Genomic DNA, 18,536 nt, shown 5'->3' with positions numbered 1-18,536 from the left:
GTTTTGGCGCACGTTCCGCCCGGACGACTTATAAAGCGCAGCAACTTCCTGCGGGATATAAACACAGCGTTGACATTGGCCCCTCGTTTCTAAACGTCAAACATGGTCACGCTGACTCTAAACTCAGTCAAACAAATGATGAGAGTCATGGTGGATAACCCGGGCTTCGACAGAGTCCTCAGTAAGGTAAATATGAAGAAATATTAAAAAAACCGAGCCCTGAAACGTCCGGGTTTTCAAACGCACCCCCCCTCCCGGATGTTGTCCGCAGGTGGATGTTGTGTCCGCGAGCCCCGGGAAGGTGGTGTGCGAGATGCGGGTGGAAGAGGAGCACACTAACCGGGCAGGGACGATGCACGGCGGGATGACGGCCACCCTGGTGGACATCATCTCGACCATGGCCATCATGTACAGCGACAGAGGAGCCCCGGGGGTCAGCGTTGACATGAATATAACGTGAGTTTAGAAAATAAAAATTAAATACATAATAGTAATAATAATAATAATAATAATAATAAAATCAGAGAAGCAGCCGATAGGCTCGCGGTTGCTCTGGAGGAGCTGCATATATCCACCGCGCAGGTGCTGTATTGGCAGAATGAATTCTGGGAAGTTGGCATTTATGGAAGAGAGACAATCAGAGAGCGAAAGCTAGAAGATGTCCTAGAAATAAAGGGACGCTTTTTAACCAGAGCAAAAATATTAAGCCAGTTAATTTTGTGGATCTGGTCAGTTCAGTAGTAGAGGTGGTTTTTAATCCGCCTCTGCTGTTTGGATAATTAAATTAACATCAGATGCAGCAATGAGACGGTCCCAAAATCAGGAATGAGTTTTTTTACGCCTTGCTTTATTTCTAACTGTAGTTTTGCATCCAACCAGTGTCAGTGGCACTACTGGTACCATGCGATGACACCTGGACCGTACAGAGGTTGCACAGGCAGTCCAACTCCACCAGGGTGCCACACTAATACGGACCATTACCAGAATGTGTGCCGTGCCTCCTGCCATCATCAACAGTGTGCAGGCAGTTAATAATATATTTTATTTAGAAAGCCAAAGATGCTGAAATGTTCCTGGAGGCTGAAGGTAGTGATACCATTAGCTGGTTCCCATGACCCTCTGACCTAAATCCAACAGAGCATCATGTTTGGGCCCAATCTGGATGAAGGCCTCTGTGGGTTGATCATTTTCATTTCTCAGGCATCCTTATGTTCCTAACGCCTTACCTTTTGCCCATCAGTATGGATATTCAGCAGGATTTATGTCTCTAATTGAGATCTGATATTTAAAAAAGTGTTTTTTTACAGTGTAGTTGCACATTTTGTCATGTCACAGACCCTCTTTTGCCTAAAACTGGATCAATGGGAAACTGTGAAAACCCAAAGCCTCTCTAGCTGATTGACAATGAATTTCCTGTTTATTTGGCCTTAACGTGTTGACCACCTTTCACCCTCCCCCACCTAAACATCAGTAGTTTGTTGGGTGTCAGACTGAATTTTAACTTTATGAACCGGTAACGTTGCTGCCGTCTTCCAGGTACATGAACGCCGCCAAGATCGGGGAAGACGTGCTCATCACGGCGCAGGTCCTGAAGCAGGGGAGAACGCTGGCGTTCGCCACCGTGGACCTCACCAGCAAAGCCACGGGGAAGCTCATCGCACAAGGAAGACACACAAAACACCTCGGCAGCGGCTGAAGGGGCTCCTCCGCCCTGAATGAATACGTACACTACTTTCTGTATTTTGCAGAAACAATAGTTGTGGCCTTCTTGTTTCCCCTAACCGGTGTTGATGTTGTCGGGAGCGGTGGGTGTTTTCTTGTACGTGCAATAAAGCCAGCTGGACAAAGAGTTGGTGTTTCAGACTTTGCACTGTATTGAGATATGCTCAGCAGTAAAGATTAGAGAACAAACAGAAAAACCTAAACCCAGAAATTACATGCCTTACACCCTTTTCTTCAGCTAAAAACACATTGAATCAGCAAGGAGCGAAACGTTAACGTTACTACTGCACTTCATAGTCTTTGGAAAGCAAAAACCCCGCCCCCCCCCCCACTTCCAAACTTTTTATTTCGAGAAAGCTCGCCAGAGGATTGTTAATTTTAAAACAGATCAAATTAAGCAGAAATCAGTTAGCGGCGAAGCAAAAGTGTATTAATATCAAATCTGTCACCGTCGCAGCTCGTCACCAAACCCACGACCCTCGAAAAACAAAAAAAAAAAAAAAAAACAAGGCGGAAAACTTCAGTAGCTTGAATGAAATAGTGCATGAACGGATTGAACGGTGAAAAAAAATAATCAAACTTCCAACATCACACTCGGCTGTCTCAGCTTTATGCACAGGATGCCTTCTCTCAAGATTTTTAACAAAAAGGCCTGTTTAGTACGTGTCTGAGAAAAGCAAATGACACAAAAAACATCTTTAAGTCCAGCAAAAAACAGAAAAAAACAAAACTAAGGCAGTTTATAAGAAGCAAAAACCGACACTGTGTGATTTAACAAACACTGCTCCTCTCGTTAGCTCTGCCTAGGCAGGCGTTTTTACGGCCCGCTCATGCCTATCCTGGGCATAGAAAAAAAAAAACGGTCTAAAATGGTTTTAGGAGCCCTAGTGACGTTACAAAACGAGCTTTAACAATCCTTCCTTCGTACAAGGATATAAGGCATGTCCATCGTGACCACCGTGAAGACTTGTGTATCGTTTGTTCCGGTTTAGGTGCAACATAAAGAGTTCGTTCAGTGACCGATGCTGTTGACTGTGTGGCTCCAGGAGAACAACCAACCACTCAAAAAAAAAAAAAAAAAAAGTCAATGTCCGTGCAGGTTCAAATAAAATAAACTTAATAAACAAAAAAGGAAGGGTGAGTAGGGGAAAGGGAATGAAGTAAAATAATAAAAAAAAGTCAGAGCCAATCAAAATAAATAAACAAATGGCAGAAAGTATTGGGAGTATGGGGAGGGTAGCAGGGTGGGAAGCTAACAGGCTTCAGGTCAGAGGGAGAATGAGCTGAGGAACCAAAAAAGAGATCCAAGCACAAGTTCTAATCTTTTAAAAGGGGGCAGGGAGGAGATGATTACGTCAATTTTGCTGCGGGGAAGGCTTTAGGGAGGGAAAGGAGGGGAGGAAAGGCTCGTCTGTGTGTGGCTGGGTGAAAGCGAGGAGCCTTTAGTCAGGCATGTACGGGCGGAGGTGATCCTCGATGTCTCCCACGCCCCAGCAGGTCAGCTGGTCCTGGGGCAGGTACAGGCACAGGCTGCACAGCTTGAACACCGTGGCCTTGGTTTTAGGAGTCTGAAACGAGCGAGGGGGGAAATGGGCTCAGTGACAGAAGGCAGGTGTGTGGGGTTTTTTTTTTTTTTTTTTTGCACAACTTGTTGAGAAAAGTCATTGGTGTGAGTCTGAAGAGACGTACCTGCAAGTGTTGTCTGTCCATGAAGAGAAATACAGACTGAGTTGGGTTGTTCATGACCATTCCGGCTTTGTCTTTACGACCCAGAGCGTGCAGGCATTGCTTCTCGTAGTCTCCGTGATGAAACTCAAACTTGGCCTGTGAAAAAGAAAGAAAAGGCTCTAAGTGCCAATCAAACCTTATGCACACTGACTGTGAGCAGGTATGCATTAATTTGGGCTTATATTGATGTATTTCAACCATTTTCCAGGGTGACATGAGTTTTAAAAACTAAAATTCAGTGCAATTCTTATTTCAGTCAACACAGTGCCAAAAATCACACACCAGAAAACCCACTAGACTTTGGTTTGTCATGCAGGAACCTCGTGCTTTATGTATTTATTAACACGCTTTTGGCTCAACTCAGGATTGATATTTGATCTATTTGGCAGAATTCCTCGAATTAGACAAAAGCTCAATAGATCAGAGCCAAATGTTTTCTGTAGGAAGGCCCTATGCTCACCGATTGAGCCATTTATGACAACACGAGTGTTTGCAGCACTCAACATGTTAGCTTTGGAGCATGGCGGTCATAAAGCTGGTTAAATAAAGCAAGATCAAGCTCCTGGGATTTCATTTAAAACAACTTTGTCCCTGCTAAATCAAAAATATGTGGACTACACTTAATATCTACCATGTACAACAAAAACCCCAAAGTATATTAAGCTTTACCAATCGCTTCAAGGCTAATGGACAAGTAGTCAGATTTAGACCAAAGGCTTGTTGATCGCACCTAATTCATTATCTGTGGTTTCTCTGCAACTTGTGGGAAAACATTAATGAAAAATAGAGCACATATAATAATAATAATTTTTTTTTTTTTTAAATCCAGCCCGAAAATTAACCATTTAAGGGCGGAAAATGTATACATTAATGTAAATGATACACGTCTGTACATTTCTGAGCAGAACTGTCAGCCCCCAATGCAAAAACCTTCTACACTGTAAAAATTAAATAAAAACTAGTGACCATAAAGTCTTTTTTCTTTTAAATAACTTAACATTAGAAAAAGAAATGCACAGTTGTACGGATATTCTCTCACACCTCGGGTTCACGTGTTCATTTCAGGCTCCAGTCACGCTTTACCACCAATCTGACACATGAAGTAAACATGGGTATCACGTAATTACACCCAAGTTACAGTACACGCTTATAAATACTTTATGCCATCTATTCCCGGGACGCTTAAATAGACTAAAGTAGTGCACATCTTGTACAACAGTGCAAATGAACTCAACACAGCCACTAACGTCTGAACTGTTAGCGACAGACGTGAACACGGTCCCTCGACAAAACGTCCAAATTGTGCCCAAAGTTTCAACATTTGGTGAAGCCACCATTATTTTCCAGCGCTGTCTGGACCTGGACGCTCCATAAGTGCTCAGTAGGGTCCAGGTCTGGAGTAGGGCTGAACGATTTTGTAACATAATCTAATTGCGATTTTTTTTCTTAATATTGTGATTTAGTGCGATTTTTTTTTCCAGTTTAATTTATCACGTGTTTCAAAATATATACAAACAACAAATCAATGTGTTTCCTCGCCATGTGGATTAGTTGCTAAAAGACCCGCAGCATCTAAACTCAGAGCAGAAATTATTGCGTTCTGCCTACAATATATTTCAATCAAAATTGCAATTTTGACTTTTCTCCACATTAACCACAAGCAACAAAAAGGCCTCTAAATAAAGATGTTTGTAAACAAGGACTATTTTAAATATGAACTTTTAATGTTTCTATTGATCAGATTATACAAACTCTAAAACAAGTAATAAAATTAGATTATCTCACTGCTGCAACTGTCTTCCCTTCCATGTGGAGGCAAACCCACTTCAAACATTTTACTGACACCTAATGGACGCATCTGATTCACTAATTGTTACATAGCCAAAAATTGCAGACCTAGGCGATTTGGAAACTGCGTTATTTTAAATCACGATTATATTGAAAATGCGATTAATTGTTCAGCCCTAGTCTGGAGACACGCGTGGCCCGTCCAGCACCTTCACCGCCAGCCTCTCTAGCAAGGCAGTGCATTTTTTTTCTCGAGTCCTCAGAGAACTCTTTGCTCTTGGCCACAAGGAGCCAGGTTGCACTTCCAGTGACTAGTATGAAAGAGTGTGGGAACGATGGCGCCACATTTAACACGCCTGAGACCTTGTGACACTAAGAAGTCACATGACACGGGGGAGGGAAAATGGCTGATTGGACCCAGTCTGGTCACTTTGGCTGCCAGCGGTTTAGACATTAACGGCTGAGGTGAGCTGTTTACAGAGGACAGAACACACAGTTATACAAGCTGTGCACCGACTGTTTAACGTTGCATCAAAGTGTTGCGTCCCACACACAGATCCTGTGTGTGACGGGAGCAAACGTCTGACCTGCACGGGCCTGAAGGGCTCATCGTCGGCCCCTTTCCATCTGGAGAACAGCAGACAGACAATCTTCTCAATATCGTTGCGCGGCCAAAGGATAAAATCCATTTCCTGTGTGCAGCCTATCACATCCTAAAAAGAAAAAAGCAAGCATCGTTACTAAAGATCCCACCACCACCACGGCTGGGGTCGTTGTTCTTCTAGGCGAGTCTCACCCTTCGCATTGACTGGTATCTGGGGGCGTGCAGTTGCACGACATCTTTTTGGAGGAGCTCTATGGAACTCTCCAGAGAGTAGCTCGAGTCGCGCACACCTCGCAGGATGTTCTCTTCGTAGTTGTTGGTCATCACGGGCACCACTTCAGCTACCTCAAAAAGTGCAGACTTCTTCTTCTGTGAAAAATAAACAAATAACACAAGCAATTCAAGAGTCTGCTTTGATGGGGAAGGGGAAAGGAGCCGGTTTTAAATGATATTTTAGGAGATGCACCAATCAGGCCTTTTCTTTGAAGTCTGCCCATTCTATGACGGCGTACTATTAGGGTCACTTTTAGGGGAGAGGGAAAAACAAAAAAGGTTAAAATGTAGAGAATACAGTTGAAATTGCCTACTTTTTAAAGAGAAGGTTGGCAGTTTTGTAATAGCCCAGCCAGTTCTGGAGGAAGGACATAATATAATATATATATATAAAAAAAAACAGAAGGACACAAAGGGTTAAGGATATGAGGGAAAGAAGGAAAGTAGTGAGGACTAAATGAAGGAGGAACTATCACAGAAAGAAACAAAAGGAATGACACAAAGAAGAAAGGAGAGCATGTAATAGAAAGAATAACAAATTTAGTCTGGAAATACAAATATTCTTCCATGCTCTCCCCCCCACACATGCCCAGATGTGGGGAAAAAAATTAAATTAAGAGCAAATTGGCCGATTCGTATCTCTGGTCAACTGACTGGTGCATCTCCAGTTGAAACGTGAAGGAGCACAGCTGCCGTGTCGACAAACCTTTTCCTTGAAAACGAAGGCTATATAGATCTTAAAGTCAAACTGATCCGCCAAAGATTCCCTTTTCTTTCGAAGCTGAGCTCGGAGCCGGTTTCTTGTTTGGTTTCTCCGTGACGTTGGGTCCCCCATGGTTAGATTTTGTTTGCTAGTGTCTTTTCTTCTAGTGTAGTAAACTTTAGCGACACTGTTTTTTGTTGTTTTTTTGTTACCCTATACGTTTAAGAAAGGATGGAGCTGACAATGCATCAAAACCCTAAGACTAGATCTTCAAACCTCTTAACTACGAACTTAAAAGACCAACAAATCAGAGAATAAACTAAGTCATTTCAATATTTGGTTGTTGTAAACAAAAAAAAAGGCAGTTTTGAGAAGGGGAATGGTCAACAGGCTAAGACTTCATCGACTCTACACCTGATCAAAAACCCATATTTTAAGACGCGGCTTTCGAGCCAAATTAGCTGTTTTTTTTTTCTTCTCTCTCCCCTTACTGCCACTGAAATGAATACAACAGATTTTTTTTCCCCCTTTAGAAAACAACTCAAACGAGGCTCTTGTATAAATGTTAACCGAAACTGCTACAAAACAAAAAAGACATATTGGTGACTTATTTTTGTTTGTTTTGTTGGGTCTTCGTTTTTGTTTTGTTTTTTTTGCTAGTGAGATTGTGAACTACAGCAAGCAGACCGATATTCTATTAACTGGGTCATCTCAAAGTCGCTCATCCATGGCTGCGGGTTTGTTTTGTTTTGTGTGTGTCTCCGAACACAGACCTGTGTGTTATGAGCGAGTTACAGGCGGACTGGGAGTACAGACGAACATGGCAGGTAGACACAGATGCCGACAGATCCAGGCACCCGGTAACATCGAAGACTACAGCGAAAGTAAACCGACATTTCCTGAACTTTTGCCGTCACTCATCTGGCCCTGGGCCCGTGCTGCTGCCACAGCTGATAGTCATGACGTGGGCGTATTTTTAGCACACTAGCTAAGGTCTGCTAGCTAGCTAGCGAGTCAACCTAGGTATTCATTTCTGACACTAACTAGTAGTGAACCAGCGATAAAGCTACATCTTATTTTAAGACAGGCCGGCTTAACTGAGGCGGTTATTTTATTTTACTTTTTTTTTCTTTCTTTTTTTTTACGTGTGGCCAGTCATCTTAACACGCCTTTTCTTACATCTTCTGGCTCAATGTTGGTGTTAAAAGTCGGGAGACTAAAGCACGGTTCACGCTCTCGCGGCTTCCGGTCACTATTTCAGCTCCATACTGTTATTTTTTCTAAACTGTTGTCAACAACTTTCGGCAAAACAAATCAGTTGGCAGTCGATTAAAATAAACGCTGAAGTGCGAAACAAACGTTAGCCAAACAAAATCTCCCCCCTCTCTCTCTCTCTTTCTCTCTGTGTGTCTTCCAACGTCTGACGCTTCGAGCTAGTTCTTTCTCTTCTTTTCTTCAGTCGTCACAACCTCCGGCTCGCCCCGCCGCATGCCATGTCAAGATAAATCGACCATCCAGCGGAGATCCCCCGTTCTATCAGTCGATGTGTGGCGTGTTCTGTCTCCTGGTGGGCCCATATTTAACGACGTGCCGTCCAACGTTTGCCCCGTTCGCTTTCTTTTGTGTATGTCTGTGTGTGCTGCGTTTGTAGGGCGGCTAATAACTGCACATTAGCGCTCGACGAGTCCTCTGCCTTCCCCCCTCAAAATGGCTGCGCAGGCAGTTAGCAATAACGAGACGTAATAGGACACGTGACTGGACGGCGTGAGGAAGCGCAGAGAACGCTGGCTGGTAAATAACGATGCGCGAGCGCGTCAGCCATGTTTTGTGTGGCACTTTTGCCCCGACCGTGCTGCGAAGTATTAAAATGCCCCAGTTTCTGGAACACTAACAAATTGCATTGGTGCGGAAGGGACCCATTGTCTACTTTGTATAAACAAAGGACCTTTTATATATATATATATATATATATATATATATATATATATATATATATATATATAAACCTGCTCTCTCACCCTCCCATCATACTCCTGAGCAGGGTGGGTGGCTCTCCATTTCTCAAGCTCAGACCCTCTACAAGAGGCCTGGGAGCTTGAGGGTCCTTCTTAGGATCCTAGCTGTTCCTAACATTGTGCTCCTCTGGACTGATATGTCTGATGTTTATCCAGGTATCTTTTGGAGCCACTTCTCCAGAGTGGGGGTTACTGTCCCGAGTGCTCTGATAACCATGGACATCACTGTTGTCTTCACCTTCAAGCAAGGGTGTAACTTTGTGTTGAAAGTTGGTGGGGACGGCTCATAGGGAAAGGGAGCTACCTGCGCGACGCATTTTTTTTTTTTTTTGTTGGAAAGGATTACAATATTCATTAACAGGAAAACAGATTCAATATTGATTAACGGCTTGATACCCCTGCCTTCCATCTGAGATTTTGACATTAAACCTAAACTTTGAAAGAAGCCCCAGCACAGACTCATTTAAAAGTGCCAAACACCTGCCTTCTTCTGTCACTCACTGACACAAACTGCTGACATATTTGATCAATGTCTAAATTGTCTAGTTTTGTTTGGTGGACATGGCACACAGCAGCATTGTTAAGCCTTACTTGAGTCATTGTTGGACCCCCTGCAGCGTGACGTCACACCTGCAAGATCCTATCCTTACCTTCCTGCTAGATTGCAAAAAGCAGCTTGCTCATGAGTTGTCAACATAACACGCTAAATCTTAAATGTACGTGGACATATAAATGAAAAAGGGGCGCAGTTGTTGCTACTGAATGTCAACACTATGACAACTAGATAACAAGGTCAGGAAAAAGTTTTAATTAGGTGAAGCCGGGATTAAAACAGTACAAGAAGCTTCAAATAAAAGGTGTTCTTTATGTTCAACCTAAACACCAACTCCGATAGACGCTCAGTAGAGCAGGTGTTTAAATTAATCAATCACTGCTGCTAAAGCTTATAGCAGTGAAAGCTAATATACCACAGCCATCACTTAATAAACGCAAAATAAACAACCCTCTAAAAACAGAAAACTGTAATGGACTGAAAGTCCTGTTTTTTATGTGGGAAATTATTTGCGTGTCTTTTAGTATAATTCTGATATATTGGCGCTGTTGTCTGTTTCTATGGTAACGATACTGAATGTAGTGTAGCTGACATAACAGGGCGGGAAAAAAGTGGTTTGAGTTTTTTTTCCAACGGTTCAGTTATATTTTAAATAAGGTATTCCCTTATTTATACACTATTCTCTATTCTTTTACTACTTTAAGTCTCTCCTGAGTAAAATTAGGTCTTAATATTTCCACAAGTCCCTCTCACCTGCAAGTCTGAGTCCACTGCTATCCCTGAATCGGTTAGCGTGCTTGTGGCCTGCTGAATGACACATATACAACAATAGAACCTTAAAATGTCCTTTATTCCTTTATCTAACACATCTCATCAAGAATATTTTCGCAACACTGTTTGCATTTTACCTGAAAACCCGCAGCATCTTCCACTGAGGAAGCGATCTGAATTACATTTGTTCCCTGTTAGAAAGAAGAATAACCTGCATTAAATGCTGTCATGTTTTGTTACTCATTTTACTTCGCCCAAAAAAACTAACACGTTGCTGCTGTTTGGTGAAAAAGCTCCGGATGTCAGGCAGCTTTTTCGGTGGCATTTTTTGCCAACCCTGAGTCCAATAGGTTAGCTACCGGTTAAATTTAATGAACACTGCTGTGTTGCTATCTCTCCTCCTGTCGATCACATCAAATGGTGGAAGTAGCAATAGCGGGGGCTTTTGAAAGGAAGCGACAGGGGGCGGGGGGTAGCGAGAGGCAACAGATTTTTTTTCCTGAGGAGAGGCGGAGTTTTTTTTTTTTTTGTCGGGGTTTGTGGACGGTGAGCAGCGGGGAGAACTTTTTTATTTTCTTTCTGAGGAGCGGCCAGAATGGGGTTTTAATCAGATATACACAGCACCGAAAGTAAAATACGTGTACAAAATATTGGTGGGGACTGTCCCCCTACCGGTCAAGATTGGTGGGGACATGTCCACACCAGTCCTTAAGGAAGTTACGCCTATGCCTTCAAGGCTCTTTCTAGTTCTTCCCTGAGCCCTTGGTATTTCTGCGGTTTCTATGTATGCCGTCATGTTCAATAAATTAGAATGCAATGAAGAAAGTCTATTTGTTTCAGTGACCAAATAAACTACGCTGAACCCATTATATCTGATGTTTTAAAGCTCTTATTTTTTGTTAACTGTTACTTTTGCTTACATATATTGCAAATTAATTTTTTACACTTTTGTGCTCGGTTTTTCACAGCACTAGTGGATCATTTCCCACACAATAGGTGGCCAGAGTCAAACCCTGGTCAGCCGCGTCAAAGACTAGGCCTTAAAGGTTGTTATTTTTAAAAGGTACTTCTAATCTGACAAATGAGCCTCACTGGAACCCATATTCTAATATATATATATATATATATATATATATATATATATATATATATATATATATATATATATATATATATATATATATATATATATATATTGCCACCCACAGTATGGCAACACAAATGCCGTAGAGCCAGACGAACGGCTGCGTCTGTTCTTCGACGTCTATTGGTGGAAGAAGGTGGGGGGCGGGTAGTGGATGAGGGAGGGAGGGAGGAAGATGAAATTCTCCATGGTGATTGGTGGCTTTACACGTGACGCGCTGTGCGTATTTAAGCCCCTGGCGCGAGATCTTTTAGTTGAGGAAAGCAACTGTTGTGAGGAGTTTCGGTTAAGTTTGTGTAAGGTGAGTGGCTTTTTAAGTTGTTTTCACTGTGTTCCTTTAAAATTTAACTTTCGAGGGGTGTATAAAAGCATTTTGGCTAGAGAGCGCGGTCTGCGGGGACTTATAGAGATCAATTTTAAGGAATTATTAGACTTACATGGGCCTAACGTTAGCACCACCATTAAATTAGCTTGTTTTTAGCACGCGATAACGTCTTTATCCTGTTAAGTGTTAGCCGTTAGCGTCTAGATACGGGTTAAATGGGATTTCAGTTGACTAAGTTGGCTTTATTTATTTACCTTGTACGCTGACGACCTTTGTTGTTTTGCTTTGACTAATTTGTCAGATTCCCGGAAAGAAAATGAGTTCAGTTGGAAACGTGAAGCAGCAGATGTCCAATGAGAACCCAAAGGTAACTCAAGTTAAAAGCATTTGTTTTTGGCTTTTAAATACTTTATCAAACTGACTATTGGATAGCTCTAATTATATTAGGGTCAAGCTTATTTATCTTTTGTAAACTGACAAGGTGATATTTGACCTATTTGCTCCTGATCACTACATGAAAATAATGGGTTTAACAGATGTGCAAGTTTGAGACCTGTGAGATTTTATTAGCTTACTCCATATAACTTTTTAAATGGAAGAAAAAGCATGTATCTAGCTTTAATACAGCAAATGCATGACCTTTTTATCTTGTATAGTCTTGTGTGGGTTTGCTTTTTTCCTAAGGGTACCTGAAAATAAAAAAAATGTCAATTTTTTCCCACTTTTGCTCAAGATTTACTGTAGTTTCTTTTTATTCTTTTTTTTTTTTTATGGGGTGTTTTTTTTTTTTACAGAACACTTTTGAAAGGGTAAAAACAAATCCACGTTTTCTAAATTGATCTTGTTGATCTTGAATGGTTCTAACCATTTAACTGATGACTTTATCTCCCTTAAAACAATGGTACTGTTAAGGTCTAGCCAAACATTAACAGGACTGTGTTGCTTGCTCCTCAATGGGTATTCAAGAGGAACTTTCCCACGACCGCAGGGACTCTGGGCACTGCCCCTGAGCGTGTGGCAGCTGTTGGGCTGTTTCCCATGCCTTTTACCTTGGTTACATTGCAACTAAAGCACGTTGTGTCAGGTGATGCCAAACTCAGAAAATTAGGACTTTGGCAAATGCTAAAGCGTTTTGCTGACTGGAAGTTTAAACTCTGATCCTTTCTCCAGCACTGGAGCTATACTAATCAGGTCCTTCCTAAATAATACTTAACTTAAAACGGTCCTAAAGACAAAAAAAAGTGCTTAATGTTATATGATACAAGATGATTTTTGAATCAAGCAAAGGAGTTGTAGTTTATTGCATTAATTTACTAAAAGGAGTCCCTCATTTTATATGTTAAGAGACTTTCTACATGTAAATTGCATGTCAAGAAGGGGGAAAACTGCTTATTCTGCTCTCTGGTCTATTGCGTGGTGCATCACTGAAGGTACGCTTGTCTTCCAGAGCTTTTTTGCACCATCTCAAAGGGCAGTGGGGCAACCAAGGCAAAGCCTGCAGGTCCTCCAACCTTCAGCAGTCAACAGGAGTTTGAAATCAGCCCAGGTATGTTCTGCAACCGTAGAGGACTTATTTTGTTTTGGTCATTCCAATTCCTGATTTCAGTTCTAAATAAGGTGTCGTGTGTGTTTTTCTAGACAGGGAAGGTTATTCCTAAGAGAAAAAATTTGATACTGGATCAATCAAGAGGTCCTAAGAGGGTTAAAGTAGAAGTGAAATCCACACAAACTGACGAGGCTGGTTGTTTGCCAGATGGAGTTTCTAATGAAGCATATGAGCTTATGGTCAAAGGTAAATTTGTGATTAGTAATCTGTAAATGGCGCACATTTCTTTTTAACCGCCGTTAAAAATAACGTCCCGTGCATTTTTGTAGAAACTCCACCTTCATCTTACTGGAAAGAAGTAGCGGAGGAGCGCCGGGAGGCTCTGTACAGAGTCCTACAGGAGAACGAGAAGGTGAGTTTAATAACTAGGGGGTCGGATAATGTTTAGCTTTCTGAACGTTCCCACGCTCTACCTGACTTGACCTTGAGAGGAAATCAGTCCACAATGTGGTAAACTCATTCAATCATTTCTCTTTTTTTTTTCTTTTTTTTTTTTTCTACAACCTCCTCTTGTGTAAGGCTGGAACTCTCTACTGTGCATTTCTGACTTTGAGTTTAGCAAATTTTTATTTATTTTTTATTCTGAGCTTCCTCACAACCCATTTCTCTCACAATGCAGCTGCACAGAGACATCGAGGCCAGAGATGAACAGATCGGCAAGCTTCAGTCTGAAAACGAAGAGCTGCAGGAGCTGGCACAACATGTGCAGTACATGGCTGACATGATTGAGGTTTGTACCCTCACACTTTAATTTTGAGATTACAAGGAGGAAGTTTCTCAGATTTATTTTTTTTTTTTTTGAACAGAGTAACTCCCAAGCACCTGGTTTGGATTTTCGTTGTCCTGTCTGCCTTTGTTGTGGCATAAAGCCTTACCTGATCTGAGGTTGCAGTAAAGGGAGTAATTAAGGCTTGATGTATTATGTTTCTGAACATGATAGTGCTTTTTACCCAACAGTGCAGACGTTTCAGCGGTGAAATTCAAATCTGTAAGTGGAGCTGATGGGTATACAGAAATGTAGCCAAGCTTCATCCACCTGGTTTTAAATTGCACAAAGATTACCTTGATGAAGCGACAATCTCACAAGGGTTTACTGTAAAGTTTCATTGCGGGGACACAAGCTTTACAGAATGTGCTTTATGTATTTATAGAGACTGACTGGGAAGTGCCCAGAAAACCTAGAAGAAATGAAGGACATCGCTTTTGAGGCGGGAGAGGAGGAGTCCGACCCAACTGAGCAAGAGGAGGCAGACTACAGTGCTGGAGAGACATCAGACCACGAAGAAGCCGGACCCTCAGGAAATCGGGATTAAACGGACTGCAGAAAAGTTTGCGAGTCGAAGGAGAACAGTTTACACATTTTTAACTTGTAATATTTTGTGCTGGTGGCTTTTCTTATGTATATATTTTTTGACTATAAAACCAGTGGACAGTGTTTTATAACAAGGGAAAGGAAGAAACTTTAAATGTTTTGTAAATTATTTTTTTCTTTTTTTCTTTCCCCCTACAAAATCATTGTGGGAATATTTGAGTTAAAGGGATGCAGTTGAAATGTTTCAGTGAGTACTGGACACCCTCTTACTGACGAGAAGGTGAAAGCAACCCTTAAGTTTCAACCTGGTTTTCCTTCCCTACTGTTTAGGTTGACTTGCAGGGGTGGAATAATTTGTTAAATGGCTGTAAAATCTTTATTCTGGTTTTAACTGATTTTGTACATAGCCTGCACAATAAACATTTTAAAAAGTATGCAGTACTCTTTATCCAATCTCGTGACTTTTTCCTTCTATTGGCCCTTCTTCACATGAAGAGTATTGTGCTAATGGTACCCTTTTCTACATCCTAGTACTAAAACGTAAGGTTGATTGAACGTGTGTGTATATATTATATTCAGCAATACCCCCAGAGAACGTAGTCCTCTGAAACTGAAGGAGCTTGTATTGATGGCTTTATATTTGTCCATAAAGTGAACATTAGTTCTGATAATCAGATTTATTTTGTCTCTCAGAAACCTGGCTACAAGAGGACTACATTAGTATAAATGAGTCAACTCCCTACAATTTAAATTTGTGAGTGGCAACCATCTTTCAGTCTGATTTATTAATTAGTCCCAGGCCAATTAACTACAGTTCTTTTGAACATTTAACCCTCAGTTTCCCTCATCCAAACTGCAAAGCAATAAAATCTTCTGTCTGTTTTGTATCGTCCACCGGGCCCTTACACTCAGTTTTTTGGATCAGCTGTCAGACTTATCTGATTTGGTGATAAACACTGACAAGGTTATTATAGTGGGTGATTTTAACATTCATGTTGACACAGAATGTGATGACCTTAGTGTAGCCTTTAAAACTACCCTAGATTCAATTGGTTTTGCTCAAAATGTGCATAAACCGACAATCTTGGCTTCATACTTTAAACCTTGTGCTGACATATGGCATTGATTGTGATGAATTAACAGTATTTCCTCACAACCCTGTCCTATCTGATCATTTTTTTTTTTTTTTACAACTTGAGTTTAATCTGAGTTCTCCACCCCAAAAGAGCGTTCCATTATAGTAGATCTTTATCGGATAATGCTGCATCAAACTTTGAAGAGTCTGTCCCCCTTTTAATATCGTCAGTATTGCAGAAATGCCCTGCAGATGGCAGCAATGTTTCTTCCCATTCACAAATAGATGTCTTTGTTAACAGTATGACTTCGTCATCATTGCGTTCTTTATTAGACAATGTAGCTCCCTTGAAAAACGTGATTATTCACAGGAAGCTGGCTCCCTGGTTTAATTCAGAGCTGCGTTCCTTGAAGCACAATGTCAGGAAATTGGAGAGAATGGCGCTCGACACACCAAGAGGAATCCTACCTAATCTGGAGGGACATTCTATTGTATAACAAGACCCTTTGCAGAGTTAGAGCAGCATATTTTTCATCATTGAGAACAAAAATAATCCTAGATTTGCCAAACTTACAGAGTCATAGCTCCATTGATCCATTTATTCCCTTAGCTCTTAGCAGTAATGGTTTTATGGGATTCTTCATAAATAAAATGTATTCCATTAAAAATAAAATAACTGGCATCCTCCCAAACATGATTACGTCGTCCTCAGTAAGTGAGGTAGTGTTGGAGGAATCTTTAGAACCTGCACAGTGTCTGAACTGTTTAGAAGCAGTAGAGCTTTCTGAGCTATCTAAAATATTAGCTTCACCTAAACCTACCTGTATGTTAGACCCAATCTTAACCAAATTGTTTAAGGAGGTATTCTCTTTGATCAGTGGTCCTATTTTAGACATGATTAATCTATCCTTGGTAAATGGATATGTAGCACAGGCTTTTAAAGTAGCTGTTATTAAACCTTTACTTAAGAAACCTTCTCTTGATCAAGATGAGTTAGTACATTTCAGACCTATATCTAATCTTTTCTTATCTAAAATTCTTGAGAAAGTAGTTGCTAATCAACTTTGTGAACATTTACAAAGTAATGACCTACTTGAGGAGTTTCAGTCAGGCTTTAGAGCTCATCATAGCACTGAAACAGCTCTGGTGAAGGTCACTAATGATATTCTCATGACCTCAGATAATGGACATGTGTCTATACTTGTCCTGTTAGATCTCAGTGCTGCATTTGACACTGTTGATCACAATATTCTACTAAAAAAGACTTGAGCATACTGTAAGGGAGAAGCATTAGGCTGGTTTAAATCTTATCTGTCAGACAGATTCCAGTTTGTTCATGTTAATAATAAATCTTCTTCAAACTCTAGGGTCACTTGTGGAGTACCACAGAATTCAGTCCTTGGACCAATTCTCTTTACTATATATATGCTTCCAATTGGCAAAATTATCAGACAGCATGGGATTAATTCCCACTGTTATGCTGATGACACTCAGCTATATTTATCCATAAATCCTGATGAATCCGATCAATTACTTAAACTAAAGGGCATGTCTTGATGACATCAAAAGCTGGATGACTTTAAATTTCCTGCTCTTAAATTCTGACAAGACAGAAGTTATAATCTTTGGACCAGAGTCCTCAAAAAATAAACTTCTTAATCAATCACTTAATCTGGATGGCATTAACTTGACCTCTGGTAATAAAGTAAAAAATCTTGGTGTTGTTTTCGACCAAGACATGTCATTTAAATCCCATATTAAACAGGTTTTCAGAGTTTCCTTTTCTCACCTCAGGAATATCACCAATATTAGAAATATTCTGTCCAGGGGTGATGCTAAAAAACTAGTCCATGCATTTGTTACTTCAAGGCTGGACTATTGTAATTCTTTACTATCATGAAGTCCACAAAACGCAGTTCGAAGTCTTCAGCTGATCCAAAATGCTGCAGCAAGAGTTCTGATGAAAATCAACAAGAGGGATCATATTTCTCCAATTTTAGGTTCCCTTCACTGGCTTCCTGTTAAATCAAGAATAGAATTTAAAATTCTTCTAACGTATAAAGCCCTTAATAATCAAACTCCATCATATATCAGAGCTCTGATTACCCCGTATGTTCCTAACAGAGCACTTTGCTCTCAGACTGCAGGTCTGCTGGTGGTTCTTAGAGTCTCTAAAAGTAGAATGGGAGGCAGATCCTTTAGCTATCAGGCTTCTCTCCTGTGGAACCAACTCCCAGTTTTGGTCCGGGAGGCAGACACCCTGTCTTCTTTTAAGACTAATCTTAAAACTTTATTTTTTGACAAAGCTTATAGTTAGAGTGGCTCATGTTACCCTGAGCTACCTCTATAGTTATGCTGCTATAGGCTTAGGCTACTGGAGGACACCAGGGCCTATTTTTCTCACTCTACTGATTTCTACTGTTCTCCAGTCTACTTTTATCCAGATTTGCATTGTATTACATTGAAATGACTGTTGTCATTTCAGCTTTTAACTTTTTGCTCTCTCTCTTTTTTCTTCATAGTAGGTACACCTGGTCTGACGTTCTGTTAGCTGTGACATCATCCAGAGAAGACAGATCACCCGCTATTACCATCTAATGTAGAACAGATTACTGGATCAACGTGTACTTCTGTGCTTGTTTGTCTCTCTTGTTTTGTCTCTGCTCTGTCTTCTGTAACCCCAGTGGGTCGAGGCAGATGACCGTTCATACTGAGCCCGGTTCTGCTGGAGGTTTTCCTTCCCGCTAATGGGTGTTTTTTCTTTTCACTGTCGCTTCATGCTTGCTCGGTATGAGGGATTGCTGCAAAGCCATGGACAATGCAGACGACTCTCCCTGTGGCTCTACACTTCCCCTGGAGTGAATGCTGCTTGTTGGGACTTTGATGCAATCAACTGGGTCCCCTTATATAGGACATT

The 18,536-nt window shown here is 41.1% G+C and overlaps 3 protein-coding genes and 1 long non-coding RNA gene across 4 annotated transcripts; 2 read left to right on the top strand and 2 right to left on the bottom strand.

Annotated features, from left to right (window-relative positions):
- Positions 1-23: 23 nt before the first annotated feature.
- LOC105930409 (acyl-coenzyme A thioesterase 13) lies at positions 24-1,849 on the top strand. The gene is made up of 3 exons (XM_012868614.3): positions 24-186; positions 272-456; positions 1,537-1,849. Exons 1-3 carry the CDS (start codon positions 103-105, stop codon positions 1,694-1,696), a joined length of 429 nt encoding a protein of 142 aa, XP_012724068.2. The 5' UTR covers positions 24-102; the 3' UTR covers positions 1,697-1,849.
- A 1-nt stretch (position 1,850) lies between these two features.
- Positions 1,851-8,564, bottom strand: c13h6orf62 (chromosome 13 C6orf62 homolog). Its single transcript, XM_012868613.3, has 5 exons — positions 6,822-8,564; positions 6,035-6,211; positions 5,826-5,951; positions 3,412-3,546; positions 1,851-3,290 (listed from the first exon to the last, which is right to left on the bottom strand). The coding sequence occupies exons 1-5, from the start codon at positions 6,948-6,950 to the stop codon at positions 3,165-3,167; spliced, it is 693 nt and encodes a 230-aa protein (XP_012724067.1). The 5' UTR covers positions 6,951-8,564; the 3' UTR covers positions 1,851-3,164.
- Positions 8,565-9,558: 994 nt separating this feature from the next.
- Positions 9,559-10,619, bottom strand: LOC118565536. Its single transcript, XR_004932424.1, has 2 exons — positions 10,426-10,619; positions 9,559-10,348 (listed from the first exon to the last, which is right to left on the bottom strand). It is a non-coding gene; the product is annotated as an uncharacterized LOC118565536 (long non-coding RNA).
- An 847-nt stretch (positions 10,620-11,466) lies between these two features.
- On the top strand, positions 11,467-14,992 carry gmnn (geminin DNA replication inhibitor). The gene is made up of 7 exons (XM_012868558.3): positions 11,467-11,602; positions 11,928-11,993; positions 13,074-13,172; positions 13,265-13,418; positions 13,502-13,584; positions 13,852-13,962; positions 14,384-14,992. The coding sequence occupies exons 1-7, from the start codon at positions 11,477-11,479 to the stop codon at positions 14,543-14,545; spliced, it is 801 nt and encodes a 266-aa protein (XP_012724012.3). The 5' UTR covers positions 11,467-11,476; the 3' UTR covers positions 14,546-14,992.
- The last annotated feature ends 3,544 nt before the right edge of the window (positions 14,993-18,536 follow it).

Source organism: Fundulus heteroclitus, chromosome 13 (assembly GCF_011125445.2).
Source record: "Fundulus heteroclitus isolate FHET01 chromosome 13, MU-UCD_Fhet_4.1, whole genome shotgun sequence".
Lineage (NCBI taxonomy): Eukaryota > Metazoa > Chordata > Actinopteri > Cyprinodontiformes > Fundulidae > Fundulus > Fundulus heteroclitus.
This window is presented reverse-complemented; position numbering and strand designations above follow the sequence as displayed.